The sequence below is a fragment of the Lathyrus oleraceus genome, chromosome 6, assembly GCF_024323335.1.
Source record: "Lathyrus oleraceus cultivar Zhongwan6 chromosome 6, CAAS_Psat_ZW6_1.0, whole genome shotgun sequence".
NCBI classification, from domain to species: domain Eukaryota; kingdom Viridiplantae; phylum Streptophyta; class Magnoliopsida; order Fabales; family Fabaceae; genus Lathyrus; species Lathyrus oleraceus.
This window is the reverse complement of record NC_066584.1, coordinates 308,981,968-308,999,091: the sequence shown is the minus strand read 5'-3', so window position 1 is coordinate 308,999,091 and position 17,124 is coordinate 308,981,968. Positions and strand designations below refer to the sequence as shown.

The following is a 17,124-nucleotide window of genomic DNA, read 5'->3' as shown; positions in this document are numbered from 1 at the left end:
AGAGTGGATATTATTGATTGTGCGAATTGGTTGTATGTGAACGCCGATCCCGATGCGGATGAGGGCCACGACACTGACCATTTTTATGCAGGTGAGCAATTTGTAGATGATCAGGCAGAAGGAACGGAAATAGCAGAGGAAGATCCTCAAGCACCTCCTCAGCAGTTTGCCCCACAACATCAGGAACCTACCCAACAGGCAGCGAGTTCCTCATCGTGGTCAACTGACCAATGGAGTTGGGTACAGACCGAGATAGGTGACTTGAGGACTGAACAACAAAGGCAAGGCATCGAGCAAGCCCGTCAGGGCGCGATGTTGGATGAGATGAGCAGCATGATGCGACAGTTGATGTTGCATTTCCCGCACCCTCCTCCTCAATAGGACCCTGTGAGTTCCCTCCTCCGTGCTTGTTCACAAACATTGTGGACACTGTTGAGTTCAAGTGTGGGGGAGATTTTATGTCTTTTATTTGTAATTTGTTTATGTTATTTTTACTTTTTAATTGCATGTGTCTGTTGAATGTACATTATGCTGCGAGTGTGTGTGGCAAGTCTGTGTTGACAGGTTGGAAAAGTAATTATCACAATTGAGAGTGGATGAAAGATCACACCACTCACCATGGCTTGTTGAGAAGGATCTCCCCAGAAAGTAACACTGCTGAAAATAAAGATCGGACGCAACGTATACAGCTTAACCGACACGAGTATCCTGCACACTCCGAAGTAAGAAAGCAATTGCACCAAATTAAGAAGCACGGTGGATCCTGTCAAAGCTGAACCAAACCAAGTGAGTCAGAAAAGGCCAAACACATTAATCATCATGAGCGTCATTCAGGTTTGTCTTTATCACTCTAAATTTGCGTAGACTCTCTGGGACTGTCACTGCATGATACACACACTGAGGCACGTTGTTTGTAGTTAACCCCGAGCCTTTCTAGCCATCCCGAATTATTATATCCCTCGTTAACCCCCTTTGAGCCTATATCCATTTTTTGTTTAAAACACCGTGAATGTAACCATTGGCCAAAACACTTCCTCACCCTATTCAGAGTCATGAGAATATATTCCAGCTATATTGAAAAGCTAAGTTTGGGGTAAAAACCCCAAAAGCTCTCAAAGCCCTAGAAAATGCAAAAACAAAATAAAAATAAAAATTGATGAATCGAGAAAAAGAAAGAAAGATAAAAATCGAATACTCGAAGATTTAAAAGAAAAAGCACGAAAAAGGGCAGTCGGTAAAAATTCAAGAAATAAGAAAAGAAAACCGAGGAAATAAAAGAAGCAAACGCAGGATGTAACATCGACTCTGAACCAAAAGCCTCTTGTTTTCCTTTTTTAATCCATACCCTAACCCAAACCAAGCTACAACCCGAAAGACCTCAAAAGTGTGTGTGTTATGTGTAGGTGATGAGAAAAGAGAGACTATTCAAACTTGTGAGTGATATTGCATACTTTGAATTATGAGTGTAAACAGCTTACCCCGAGAGAATTGGTGAGAATGTGACATAAGTTGACAGGTGAAACGGTGCTTTGAAGTGGAAGTGTGAATGATGACTTACGAGGATGAGCAAGACTTGTGGAAGGAAAAGAGAAGACGTTCGCGAATGATCTCAGCAGTGGTGGAAAGCAATAAGAATTTTGGGGAGTGATAATGAAATATTACTTGGGACAAGCAATGAGCTAAGTTTGGGGTTGTGATCAGTCACCATTTATAGTAAGTTTTCATTACTGATCCGACGCAAAACAGAGACATCTGATACACTATGCAAGCATTTAAGGTACAATTCGAGTAGTTTTACTTCTGTTATTTTATTTACGGATTTTTAATCTTTGTTATGTTTTACTTTGTTTATCTTGATTTTATGCGTGGGATAGCTGTGTTTTTGTCCGACAGATCCAGGTAGAAGAACCGGAGAACTCAGAACACGACAGTGCGAGAGTCCGACACGCAAAAGAGCAGAAAACCACGGTACAGGAGGCCTGACATGGCCACCCGTGACACCTGACACGATCCGTGTCAGGGAAATGAAGCCAAGGAAGGAAAATAGTAGCCTGACACGGCCACCCGTGTCAGCTGACACGGGCCGTGTCAGGCAGAAGCCCCCCCGTGTTAGCCTTGCCATGGGCGTGTCAGGAGCAACAGTAGGCTGACACGGGCCGTGTCAGCCCAAGCCTAATATTTCCAATTTTCTCAAGCTTTTCATTCTCCGGGCTTTGTGGAGACATCTTTGGACCTGTCCAACTGCTGCTGGGAACTTTCACTATAAAAAGAGGTCTTCTGCCAAAGGAAAATCATCTTGGAATACAGCAAACCGCAGTGTTGTGATGCAATCAAGTATTACAGAGATAAAGGTATTTGGAGAGTTGAAGAGATTCATGAGCGAGAGCGATTGAAGATCAAAGTCATCCAATTACTTGTAATGTGTAATTTTTATCTTGAATTTGTTTTAAACAATATGAGTAGCTAAACCCCCAAATGCTAGGGGGGTGTCCCTGACTTAGAATTGTAATGAATTTGAGTTTACATTTGCATTTATAATATTTTGTTTACGGTAACCTTTTGATGTGTTTATTGCTTTCTCTTTCGGACCAATTGAGATTGATTTATGGTTATCACTTAGGCTGGACCGCCAGTGATAAGATTTTCATCAGGTTACTCTGCAGTAGATATCACCTAGGACTAGGGATACCCTGTATGAACCAGAGAATTCTTGATATTATACAACTTAACTTCACCCTAATTGGCTATGGACATAGGAATTAAGGTAGATTGATTAAAGGTTTTCTCACCAAGGACTTGGGAGAAAATACCCTTGAGAACTGGTAGTAATTGATATTTGTTGATGCAATAGTAGCTCAGAGTTATTACAGGGATAAATCATACACCTTCCCTGGCATTGTTCTTCTTTCTCTATAAACCCTTATTTTCATATTTCTTTATTATTTTATTTTTACACTCAAAAACCAAATTAAGACTTTTTATTTAATTGAATGATAATTTAAACTCAGTACTAACGTGCAGTCCTTGAGATCGACATTCGGGGAATTTCTCCATTATTACTATAAAAGGTAAAATAGTACACTTGCTATTTTCCCGATCACCATACATACATTATTACTAACATCGTGGTACTTCAAAATTATTATAGCACAAATATCGTAATTGAAATGAAAAAAAATGCAACCAATTAATCATACAAGAAAAACAAATGAAAACCACCACAAGATGTAAAAAATTAGATGAGCTTAAACCAAAATCAAGATGGAGCCCAAAAACATCAAAGTCCATTGATTTATTAAAATAAAATAAGTAAGAGAGAAATATATATAAACAAACTAAATATAACATAAAATATAACTATAAGTACCCAATATTAAAATAAGAATGCAAAATGTAACAAAAATGAGATTTGTTTCAAACCACCACCAAAGAAACGTGTTCCACCATTTGTGAACATTGTTCACAAACTAACATGCTAAAGAACAAACATGAAAGCAAATGTATTTCTTAGCTTGAAGACTAACATGAACATAGTAGTAAAAAACAAGGAAGTATATGGTGAGGATGATACCCTTTGTGATTCTCGATGGATGGTGCGAAATGCGTTGTTATTGTTGTGGAGGAGTGACTTCACGAATATGTGCAACATCGATTTCATGCCCAATTGGATCTTAGAAAGGTCACCATCTTGAACAATGATGAGATGATAATGTTAAAGAAAATGTTTCCACATCTCTAGCAAATCAAGGTCACATATCATAGAGATAAGAATGGGATTAATTCACGGCAATGTAAAGGTGTTCGATGCAGATCCGTTGATTGGAACTTGAGTTTCTCCAACAAAATGTGGCTTGAGGGTTTTCATGATTGAGCTAGATGGTGGTGCGGGTAAGGCGATTGTAGTGTTGGAGGACAGGTGATTGTGGACTGGAAGAGAGAGAAGGTTTCACATGTTGTTTGTAGATGTTGTTGAAACACAATGGTGGTTTAAAATGCAAATGCGGTGGTGAGAAGGGAGAATCATGGTGTTTGTATGATTGCAACAGTTTGGAGGTGGTGCCTAGTGTTGTTGTTTGTCATTTATGGTGGAAGACTTAGATCTAAGAGCGGGGAGAAATTGGAGCATGCCAATGCGGTTTAAGAGACAACAGAGGTATTATTGTGGGTGGTAAACTGGTGGCGAGGAAGAAGATGTAGGTGGTTCGGTTGTTGGGCGATGAAAATAGGTGAAGTGAGTTTGGTGGTGTGAAGGAGTCATGAGAAGGAAGTGTTATGCAACTCTTTTAACTTGAGAGAAGAAAATAAAACGAAAAATATGTGAGAGAGAATATTAATTCAGTTTTTGAAAAAAAAGTTAGAGGGAGAGAGAGGAGAAAAAACTGTATGGTGAAGAGTGGGGATGATATTTCTACCCAGTCTCCCTCCTTTTCATTTTCTTCTTTTTTAAACTCTCGTGTCTAATGAAAATAAAATCTCAGCTTTTCCTTGTGCACTGCATGTTGATCCATCATGTGGATCCCTTTACCTCTATCACCAACTGTCACATGCCCTTGGAGAGAGTATTCTTTTATTGGTTGCTTTTTTCTGTTGGTGAAAATGAGAGTCCCCCAAATGATTCACATCCCACACGCAGAGATAAAGGGGAATTGGCATGAGGGGCCTACCTGTCCCTCTTCCATTTGAGGGTTTATAACAATGTTTCTTTCTTTTTCTTTTGTTATTTTAAAATGTGATTTTTCTGATTGGTCAAAAGATGATCACATGGATAGCCAATATGGACCCTTGATTAATCGGATTCAGTGGTCATGATTGAAACAAAGAAGCACAAACTATTAAACAATTCAAAATGCCTACAATGTCCATTCTAGATATTTTAAAATATCTAAAATTAATTAAATCAATTAAAACAACTAAAAATCATACATTTCTAAATAATCACAATAAAATTAAAATGACAACATGAATAATAGCTTATAGCTTATGACTGATGGTTGATGGCTTATAGCTTATAGCTTATAGCTGATGACCGATGACTTATAGCTGATAAGTTAATTGAAGTGTTTGGTAAAATTAGTGGTTAAATTAGTTGATAAATTAAATGACATAAAAGACATTTAATATATAATTATTTTATTTTAAATTAAAATACATTATAAAGGGTAGAAGTGAATTTTAGTTAAAATAATAAGGAAAAAAGTGGAAGAAAAAATGATAAGCTATAAGCTATAAGATAAAATGCTATTTGAAATAGCATCTGGAAAATAAGCTATAAGTTAGTAAAATAAGCTACAAGCTCATGATGAAAAGATTGTTACCAAACAAGTCTTTTATGGTCATATGAGCTTATAAGCTATAAAAATGTCTTGCCAAACAGAACCAAAAAGATAAAAGTAAAAGGGATTAAAATGAATAAAAATCGTGCGCAAAGTGGCCAGAAAATTAAAATGAATAGACCAAAATGATCAACACAAAATAAACTTTTGGAAAACAGACAAGTTTTGATCAAAATTTGAAGCAAATAACGTCCGATTAAAAAGGCTCAGGCTGATCAAAATGCAACTGAAAAAGTAGTCGAAAAATAAAACGAGCATGCCAGGTTGAACTACGCAAATCATAAATTAATAAAATTAACGTTTGTAAGCTCGATTTGGAACTTTTTTTGCCTGCTAATTTCACGTACATTTGATAAATGATTCAATCAATTTGTACGTAGATCCGTAAATTTATTTCGGTCGATATTTTAAGAATTATGCATGATGAAAGACATGTTATGCTATGCAGATGATGCAAAGTAAAGTAACTTTGGATGTGTGACAATTTTAAAATGCTCGAACAAAATTGGGATATGACAGTTATAACTGATTCAATAGACTTGAATTTGCTTAGAATACAATAGACAATAACTCTTGAAAGTGAGTGTGGCATATTCCTATTACTGAGAAGATAAAATTATTCTTTGGATAACTTTACATAAATCTCTTACCACGATATCCATGTTATGTGATCGTGGTATGCTCCAGACGGATCTGTGTCCTAAATGCAATCAAGACGTTGAGATGACTCTACATTGTCTGAGAGACTGTGAATTTTCTACTCGCTTTTGAAAATATATTGACTTCTTGGACCCAATATACTTTCAAGGGGATAATGTATATGATTGGGTCAGACATGACATCAATGATGACTCTATGTTTTTCACTGCTTGCTGGTGGTTGTGGCACGCTAGGAACAAACCGTGTCTTGTGAATAAAGTTGTATCTTCCTATACTTTGAAAATCATCACAGTGAATTATGATAATTTGTTAACTAAATATTTTCTCAAGTATAATATGTCTCATCCAGCGAGAACGATCACATGGAATACACACAAAGTAGTAATATGATTTTGAATGTTGATGACAGTAGTCTCAGTAATCCCGACGTATTGGGGTTTTGGTATATTGATTCGAAATACTGATAAAGCTTGAGTTTGCGGTTTTACGAATAATATTGGTTATTTCAACATTCTTCATGGTGAGCTGACGACAATATATCATGGTTTGAGTATGGTTTGACTTAACATCAAAGATATGATGTGTTATTCCAACTCCAACTCTGTTATCAAACTTATCTCAAAGTCTTGACATCACTATGCCACGATTCTTCTCAATATTAAAGAGCTTCTCTCTAAATATGTTAGAGAATAGAATGTTTGTGTTGACTATTTGATAGTGATGCAGTGTGTTCCAATCTTTTGTAGAATCTCCGGTAAGAATTATCACTCTCCTATTAACTAATGCTAATAAAATTTTATTTTTTAAATAATTTCTTTTTTTATTATTATTTTTTCTTTTGGCACGTGTAAAAAAAATCATTTACTTGCTCAAATACTCTTATCCCATTTGATAGGGTGTAGATAGAAGAACAAAGTGTGTATCGAAGTCGGGTGGGTTTTGAAATCAGGCCTGTTAATATCATTCATCTTTTATTAAAAAAATCTTTAATTGTTTTCTATTTTATTCAAAAAACATTTTCCCGTCTACCACCGTCTTCATCTCAGGCTTGCGCCGTTCGCCAAGCTTCTTCGCTGCAGTGGTCCTCTCCCTCTCTCTCAGAGACCCGTTCAACATTCTCATCATATCGTGTTTGTTCGTAGCTAATAGAATTCTCAACAATGGATCTACTTAACCAATACTCAGACAACAACGATCCCGACTCACCAATTCAAAACCCTAACTCACCGGACGATTCCTCCCCACCCCGCCTCCTCCCTGCCCGTTCCGCCGCACCTAAAGTCGACGACACCATGCTCGCCCTCACCGTCGCCGACCCTAAAACCCTATCAAAACCCATCGATCCAACTCAACATGCCGTGGGTTTCAACCCTACTTACGACCAGCTCTGGGCCCCCATCCAAGGTCCCTCCCATCCTTACGCCAAAGACGGTTTAGCACAAGGTATGCGTAACCACAAGCTAGGTTTTGTAGAAGACGCCAACATTGAACCTTTTCTCTTCGATGAACAGCATAATACTTTTCTGAAATTCGGTTACGCCGCCGACCCCTCTGCCTCGAATTACATTGGCGATTTTGATGCTTTGCAGAAGAATAACGCTGCTTCTGTTTACAATATGCCTCACCGCGAGCAGAAGAAGAGGAGAATCGAAGCTCTGAAGAAGAAGGAAGAGAATGATGACCAAGAAGACGATAACGAGAATGAAAACAACAACAACGCGGGCGAAGAAGGCATTGAGATTGAAAACCCGGCTTCTGAGGCGTGGTTGTTGAAAAATAAGAAGAGTCCTTGGGCTGGAAAGAAGGAAGGTTTGCAAGGAGAGTTAACGGAGGATCAGAAGAAGTACGCAGAAGAGTATGCTAAGAAGAAAGGTGAAGAGAAGAGTGGTTTTGGTGGTGAAAAGGTCGAGGCTGTTAAAGATAAGAGTACTTTTCATGGTAAAGAGGAAAGGGATTATCAAGGTAGGTCTTGGATTGCACCTCCTAAAGATGCGAAAGCTAGTAATGATCATTGTTATATACCAAAGAGATTGGTTCATACTTGGAGTGGACACACAAAAGGGGTTTCTGCTATTCGGTTTTTCCCCAAGGCTGGTCATTTGATTCTCTCTGCTGGCATGGATACAAAGGTTAAGATTTGGGATGTTTTCAATACTGGAAAATGTATGAGAACTTACATGGGACACTCTAAAGCTGTTAGGGATATTTGTTTCACCAATGATGGAACCAAGTTTCTGAGTGCTGGTTATGACAAGAATATCAAGTATTGGGATACCGAAACGGGACAAGTTATTTCAACTTTTTCTACTGGGAAGATCCCTTATGTTGTGAAACTTAACCCAGACGAAGATAAGCAGAATGTTTTGTTGGCTGGTATGAGTGATAAGAAGATTGTTCAGTGGGATATGAATACAGGGCAGATAACTCAAGAGTATGATCAGCATTTAGGGGCTGTGAATACCATTACGTTTGTTGATAACAATAGGAGATTTGTTACTTCTAGTGATGACAAGTCTCTCAGAGTATGGGAATATGGTATTCCTGTGGTTATAAAGTATATTAGTGAGCCACACATGCATTCTATGCCTTCGATTTCGCTTCACCCCAACGCTAATTGGCTTGCCACACAGAGTTTGGATAATCAGATACTTATTTATAGCACAAGAGAGAAGTTTCAACTTAACAAAAAGAAGAGGTTTGCTGGACATATTGTTGCTGGATATGCCTGTCAAGTCAATTTTTCGCCGGATGGACGCTTTGTCATGTCGGGAGATGGTGAGGGTAAGTGTTGGTTCTGGGATTGGAAGAGTTGCAAAGTCTTTAGAACTCTCAAGTGTCATGAAGGTGTCTGCATTGGTTGTGAGTGGCATCCTCTGGAACAGAGCAAAGTAGCAACATGTGGCTGGGATGGGTTGATAAAGTACTGGTAAGTAAACTCTCATAATGTGCTGTTACAATTACATAATCCTATACACGTTGTTCTTTTAAACATGCCTCATTGTCATAGTTACTCAGTGCATGCAAGTTTTCCTGTTACCATTTTGATAGAATTTTGTGTATGCTATTCAAACTAATATAGGTCTCTAGCTTATTTTCATTATCTCTTAGCTTGTTAGACTGCATTGAATAATAGGGTCATGATAGTCATCATCAGTTTGTTGGTCTGAGGGTCTAGCAGGAAGCATGGGAAGGTGTTTGAGTAGAAATTTCTGAAAATTTTGATTTGGTGAAGCCACCTGAGTCCTTAAATGATCTTCATATTGGCAACCTCTAGATTTTAGGACACTTGTGCAGGTACTCTCTCGTGTTCTTATTAAAGAAGATAATGGTCTTTTTTTGCTGAATCTTTTGACTTGGAGCGAGAAGAGTGTTGTAGCTATTTAGCTCTTATATCAAGTGTGTACCAAAGTGTATGATGTTGAATAAACTACCACTCATCCTCAACCTTGGCACACACTTTCACATTAATCCCCACACAATGGAAACCAGAATTTTTTTCACTTACCTATGAATTTGCTAGTCATTTCATTTAGGTTTTTCTTGTTAGTAGTAAGTAGGGACACACATACCTGTTTGGCACATTTAATTGCACGCAATGTTGGTGTGGACTAAAATTCATGACCACTAATCAAGTGTTTCAAAAGGATTTGGGTTTGTCTGTTTTAGACACCATTTGGCAGATTAGGCACCTTCGTTACCACTAATAGAGGCCCCAAACTCCAGGGACTAAGGAGACCAATAGAATCATAGGTCAAGGATTGTTGTCTTTTTTTAGTCTAGTAACTGTCACAAAGGGAAATGCCAATGTCTGAGATGAATATGGTAGTCAGATTAATGATGTTCTAGTATGTTTAAAAATTTGGATGATTAGTAGAATTAATATGTGAATAATACCTTGATTCTGGTTTTAAAAAATGGTATCCTTCTCTCTATTATGATAGAGACACGGTGTCAAAATCAAGTTAACTTAGAAACCTACAGTGTACAATTCTAGGTATCAAATTTGACTTAACTCGCCTAAAATTGTTTGTGTAAAACTCCAGCAGACTTGTTTATACAGAAATGTTAAAACTTCATATTGGCCAAAGGTTAACCTCATAGTTTAGCACTCAACTCCAACAGATGCATCTAAAAGTCTAATGTGAATCCTCTTCAAAGAATGTGAACTATGTTGTGTTGAGTATCAAAAGCAGCCACACCGCTTCTTTAAAATGCTGCTTTATTTTGGAAAACAATTTGTCATGAAGGTCCCTGGAATTAAATATGTAGTAGGGGAATTATTATAATTGTTCTTGATAGATTTGGATTATGTTGACAAGAAAAGGAAGAGGAGTTGTGATAGTATTAAGGTGGTCAATGGCCTACGTGATTGCAACAAATAGTACTCTCAGGACACAGGAGCTATAAATCTGCCATAGTTTTTGTTTTGTTTATAGATGCTTATATCCTTTTGTTTAAGTAATTGGTGTTCTGCATATTGGTTGTCAGTGTTATTGATGATGTTGAGCTCTGTTTGTTATTGTTGCAGTAATATATATTTGCCCTTTCAATTTTTTTTTGCATCTCTGACAGCTTCCATGTCATTTGTCCTTGAGTTTCAAGATAATGTTGTCTTCTGCTTGTTTATTGATGTAAACCATTTTGGCAGTTGTTGTATAATGTTTGATTTTGATAAGATTCTACAGATATCCATATTTGTATTCACACACAATTCTTAATCCCTTTTGCTTTCATTCTGTACCATAAATATCCAGAATTGTACTCAAACGAATTGTTGCTTTGGACCAAATGTTTGTATTTAGCTGTGTTCAAACATGAAAACAAACACATTATTAATATAAGTTTCTAGATATAGATATTTATTGAGGTCAATGTCTTAATGTTGGATTGCAGGGACTAGTTTCTTCTGTTCATGATGTCTGTTGCTGGAACCAAGTAGCAGAAGCAGGGTGCAGGGTAGACAACACAGCTTGAAGACCAAAGGAATAGTAACATACCTGACTCACTTGTTGACATGGTCATCCTTAGCTAAATTTTCAATGGCATTACTCAAATACTGTGATGAGATTTCTTTTACACTGATCAAGACACTGTCGCCAAGCATTACATGCTAATTGTACTGTTGTGTTACCATAAGGGAGTATTTATTTGGGATGATTTGAGACTTTTGTATAATAGTCATTTAAGTTAGATATTCAACAGTTATAAAAAATCCCTCTCATGTTGCTGTTTAATTAAGTTTTGCGCTTGAGGTTGTGAATAATTGAGATTTTTGTCACTGCATAATATGAAAAGTATGGGCTAATCAGGGTGGATATTCTATATGGGGCATTGGTGTTTTTTTTTTAAATCTTATAAGGCAATATCCAGTATCTGTGTCCTAGAGGGAAGGTAAGAGTCCTCCTCTTTTGATTATAACCTTATGGTTTAACTCTATTCTTAATCTGTGTCCTAGAGGGAAGGTAAGAGTCCTCCCCTTTTGATTATAACCTTATGGTCTAACTCTATTCTTAATATGAACGTTGTTTTTGTTTCGATCATTTGAGACCTTCAGGATGTGATTCAGGATGTGATTCTAGTCTGAGTATGCATCTATAAACGATTAAAATTTGAATTCCAACGAGATATTCACCAATTTTTCTATGTATGGCCATTGGATTTTTATTGGATCTTTACCGTGGGCCACGTATGGGACATTCTACCATTTGGGGCTGTGGAAGTGGCATATGATCTCAAGACGGGAATTGCTCATTAGACTTTTACTAATGCAAACCACATCCTTGAAAATCCTTTTTTTTCTCTCTTCATTTTATGCATTTTGAGATGTATCTCCAAATGCATCCCAAATCATGCCAATTCATTATTTTATGAGTTCTACCTCAGTTTGAAAAAATTGGATTTCTTAATGCACTATATGTATTACTAGGGTACACTAGATTTCAGAGATGCATCTCCAGATGCACCTTGGGTCAATAGGATTTTGACTTAATGTGAAAAATTATAGAGATGCATGTTGTGTACATTACGGAGATGCATCTTCTTGCGCTATTTGTTCTAAAACGCGTTAGAACCTCTTATCCTTCCTCACTTCTAAAAAAACAACCATAAATCTTTCTCAAACTCTCTCAACTCACATTCTTTCATATCAATCAACCAAGTTCAAAGTTTCTTCCATCAACATCAAGTACATCAAAGAGATCATTCAACACAGAAGTAAACTCACAAATTGTAATTTTGTTTATATTTGTAAACTTTAAGTTTTTGTATAAATTTGTAGAAATCGATTATTAGGTTACGAAATACATGATTTTTGCATGATTGATAGTTTATACATAATGAGAAACATGTTTGATGGTTAAAAGTAACTATCAATGCATTATTTTTTGGGGTTTAGAGGTTTGCATTACCGTCATTGACGTAGATGAAAGTTTCAAGAAATTTCGGAGATGCATCTCCGTGATTTTTGAACGTTTGGATTCCTAGGAATCAGAGATGCATCTTTGTAATTTATCTCTTTGCTTTTATTTGTTGCTTTTCTTGCTTGTAGGGTTGTTTGTAGTAATTGTGTGACACTTGTCTGGTTTACTTACAGGAATTATGGTCGATGGAGACGACAAACCGAGGCACGGGAGGATTGCACAACATGCATCTATCAAGAGGGGAAAAGTTAGGTTTTAGAGGCTCTTGTTCCCTCTAGCCCGTTTCATGCGGAGGCATCAACTTCTGGGTCTCATGCTTCTTCATCTTCTTCTTCCCGTAGGAGACGAGTGTCACCTAGTGACGTATCACTGCCCTCATCCTCTTGTAGGCTACATGTTTCGCCTATTCAAGCACCTGAGGTGCCAGAGGTACCTGAGACATTAATGTCACCCAGGCTTATGAGTCATTGTCACCTCATGCTGATGAGGTTGTACCACACCAGGTTGATGAGTCTGATGAGCCAATGCCACCTCGGGTATTTGGAGGAGGTATGTTGGAGTTGTCATTGCTGTCTCTTTTCTCGTACCATACTGCCAAACATATTTGGGACGAAGAGGTACAATTAGTTGGATTTGTTCTTTTTAAATTACGTTTATTATTATATTACAAATTTCTAACAATGATTTATTTTCAACAGGACCGTGATCCGTTGAAATTCATTAACCATGGGCAAAAGATTATTGGCTTGTATCAGCCTAATGACGAGTGGTTTGGGTTGCTCTGTCCCTGTCTGGGATGAAGGACTTATGCAAGACGAGTTATGTTACGGTGAACCACAAGATGCTTAATGCATTCGTGGAGAGATGGCACACTGGGATCTCATCATTTCATCTACCACTTGGTGAGATGTCTATTACACTCGATGATATATCGTGTCTGCTGCATCTTCTGATTAGAGGGAATCTTTTAGATCATGAGAGGATTGACAAAGATGAGACACTCGAGTTGATGGAAGACTATTTGAGAGTTAACCTAGAGGCTTCCTTGAGAGAGAGGGAAAAAATCAGAGGGCTCATGCTAGGTTTGAATTCCTAAAAAAAGTATATATACAAATGAGCTCCTTAGAGCAGAGCAGGCTAGAGGTGATGACGAGCAGGTGGGGCTTCATAAAGTGTATGCTATGAGAGCATACATGTTATATTTGGTTGGCACTACCATTTTTATGGACAAGAGTGCCACTTTTGTGGATGTCGCCTACCTACGATACTTCGAAGACTTTAAGTAGATCCATGAGTATAACTAGGTGGCATTTGTTTGGTCTACTTATACTCTAAGTTATTTGAGGGTTGTAGATGGAAGACGAAGCAGGTGACAACGCATCACACTTTTGACAGTAATATTTATTGGTCTTTTAGTGTTTGTGTATCATTTTCATTACACTTTTGCAACACCCTTACTGATGATTTGTTTGTTCCAACACTTTTTAGGCTTGGATCCTCCAGCACTTCCCACGCATCTTCGATTGGTCGTGTGTACCAATCTATATTGAGGATATGCCGTGTGCTTCTACATTTTCCCCATTTAGAGGGAACCAGGCGATATAGTCATTTAGAGTATATCTTGATTGCTTAGTAGTCGATGATATGCACTTTAACAACTATGTCGATCACCATGAGGTGCAACCATTTGACGATATAATGTTATACTCGGAATGGTTTACTTGCAGTTCACGTTTGACATTTCCTCATCTGCCTGAGCGTGTGATGCGGTAATCTGGCTACACCCAGACTATTTCTAGACACCCCGTTGTATCTGCTCTTCCTGCTATGACACGTAGAGATATGGATTCCATGTTTGATGATTATCTTAGTCATCTGGTACCCGATGAGGCATGAAGTACCATAGCTCAGAGCAAATAGAGCTATGTGGAAGGGTACATCATATGGTTTTTCAGGGTGTCACATCCATATATGATGTAGGCAACTCCATGATATCCACCATGGCCAACTCATCAGGGGATACTAGAGGAGGATCAGACACGGTTAGATCACGCTCATGATGTGTTGCCTAGATATAGTCATATTATGGAAATTGTGCATGTAGGTATTGATATAGGTATATTCCTTAATGGTTCTGAGGTGAGGGAAGTCCTAGATTCCATTATGTTGGATGCACGAGAGGCATTGATGTACCAGAGACAACGCCGAAGGACGGGGGGCGGAGGAGGCTGATGAGTTAACATTTTGTATTTTGACTTAATACAAGATGCGTCCAGAGATATATCTCCGAAATCTGAGGGGCATTTTGGATTTTTCATAGGGTATTTTTCCACCCCATAGGGTGGGATAAGAAATTTCCTAAGAAAATTATGGTATGAAGATACATCTTTGTATATTGTTTGGTTGTATTCGGAGATGCATCTCTGAATAACCCCCTGAATCATTTTGGGACATCACCATTGTCCCATCATAATTTTTTGAGGCCGACTTATATCAAAGTAAAATCAACGTAAAATCAAGTTATATTAAACTTAAATGAAAGCAAAAAGTCATATATTAATCCAAAAAATAAGACCCTACATAACATTTGTCCAAAAATACTAAAGAGTCATACATCCAAACATAAACTAACTATTGGATATGTTTAATCCTTTGCCTCCTCTTCCACCTGTACTGTACGGTATGTCGTAACTCGACAACCACGTGCTCCATAAGGGACAACTGGGGACTTCCATCCTGAAAGAGTCTCAACTTTATGGATGCTCTACCCATCTCTGCAACACGCCGAGAAACCGCTGTCATGCTATCTACCTGCTCATCATGAACCTCAAGGACCTCCTGGTTAGCTAACCTAGGTGGTGAGAGTTTGGTGTCATGATATGGTGTGGCATCCTATACAACCATGTCATGTAGCCCTCAACAACAATCCAGTGAACAAGAGTTGGCTCCCTACGATACTCTTATGGTACCAAGCGACTCTCAAAATAATCTAGTATCGCTTTTAGATTTTTGAGACGTACACCAAGAGGAGCAGAATCATGGGGAGGTCTCAGAATAATCTTCATGTAGCCAAACTAGCGCATCACTCACTCGGGCATATAGGGATACATAAGATATGATCCACAGGTCAGCCATCCGAAGTATAAGGAAATGACGTCAATCTGACGTGTCTGGCGGTGACCCTCGTACGAGCAGAAGCAAACGTCATCTGGTACCATACGGTCAAGAGACACTCTGAATGGATCAACCATACTATTCCCCATGTACGAAACAACAGTGGTTGCACACGGTCAATCTTCATCGTAGGCAGGCACAACTTCAAACCCGATGATGCAAGGGAAGTGGGAGATGATCCATCCCTGAAAATGGTTCAGATACAATATTAATAACATGTGTAACAAATGAATTACGAAAATATTAGTAACAAGAAATTACTGTAAAAAGCGTGAAACTCCCTGTCATCTGCTTTGTCTTCCAAAGACAACTCTTGCTCATCTTCAAGTACAGGTAAACCAAAGAGGAGGTCCCCCAGTTGTACTTGTGAATTACATCCAGGTCGGTGAAGTACTTAAGGTAGACCACATCGACATAAGTTTCACTTTTGTCCACAAACATGAACGTGCCAACTAGGAACAATAGGTAACACCTTAATGCACAATGTTGGTGGTACTCAACATGCACACATACATCTCACATGAGCACCTCTAGTGTCATGTCCCTCCTTTGCGGTCTTAGGAGAGTCAACACCTAAATGGCACACCATCATGTCTACCTCTTCCTCTCACTCGATCCTCCAGTGGTTCAATAATCTCCCCCTTATGGGAAGATGTAGGAGGAATTAGACATCATCCAAGGTGATGGTCATCTCGCCTAGAGGTAGGTGGAAAGATGACGTCTCTGAATTCTACCTCTTAAGAAAATCCGCCAATATGATAGCGTTTATGGTCATGTAAGCCGAAGAACATAAATCAGAAAACCCTAAATAACAAATAACATCAATGAACTAGGCAACAGTGTGTTGTGGTAGCTCCAAAATCTTGTTGTCGTGGTTAATAAATTTCAAACAATCATGCTATTGTAAAAATAAAATATAACCATCAATATGGATTTAATTAGTCGACAACATATGTATTGCAAAAGAAAAGAAATATACTTCTACATGCCAAACATGCCCACCAGCCTGGATTGCATAAAGATGAAGTAAGGAGGTGTCAAATGGGCCTCCTGAGTAACTCTCTAATGGGGCATCGAGATCGATAACAACTTCCTCATGGGCTTCAGAGACTCTAGGGTTAATAGAGGATTCAGAAACTTTAGGTTCTACTATATGTGAGGCATGAGAGAGTCGACTACAAGAACCAAACGAGTGTGAACCCATGGACTGTGAAGTAAATTCATCATCAAATAAGTTGTCAAAAACTTGTGGCCCCGTGATCCTCGCTACGGCCCTCTCGCATCATACCGACGCAGTTTGGGACACATGCACGAGCCTAACCCGACCAGTGTGTCTTTAGCCATTGCACCTGTGTTAGAAACAGAGACCACAGATTCCACAGAATAAACCAAAAAAATTCTAGAGTCTAATCCGGAGATGTATCTCCAAAAAAATGCAGACAAAATCCAGAGATGCGTCTCCGGACAAACCTGCGATTGTCTCTTATGGTAGATACACCATTTTCCCCTAACAACCCCAAAAAACCTCAATGCATGTT

General features: G+C 38.3%; 1 protein-coding gene across 2 annotated transcripts; it reads left to right on the top strand.

Annotated features, from left to right (window-relative positions):
- Positions 1-6,981: 6,981 nt before the first annotated feature.
- Positions 6,982-11,317, top strand: LOC127091521 (uncharacterized). Of its 2 annotated transcripts, XM_051030190.1 has the most exons (2): positions 6,982-8,919; positions 10,887-11,317. In XM_051030190.1, the coding sequence occupies exons 1-2, from the start codon at positions 7,154-7,156 to the stop codon at positions 10,891-10,893; spliced, it is 1,773 nt and encodes a 590-aa protein (XP_050886147.1). In that variant the 5' UTR covers positions 6,982-7,153; the 3' UTR covers positions 10,894-11,317. The 2 variants fall into 2 exon arrangements, with proteins under 2 accessions (XP_050886147.1, XP_050886148.1); XM_051030191.1 differs by lacking the exon at positions 10,887-11,317 and having other exon boundaries at positions 6,982-8,923.
- The last annotated feature ends 5,807 nt before the right edge of the window (positions 11,318-17,124 follow it).

Coding starts and splice junctions, on each gene's coding strand:
- LOC127091521 (XM_051030190.1), top strand. CDS start 7,154: ATGGATCTACTTAACCAATACTCAGACAACAACGATCCCGACTCACCA.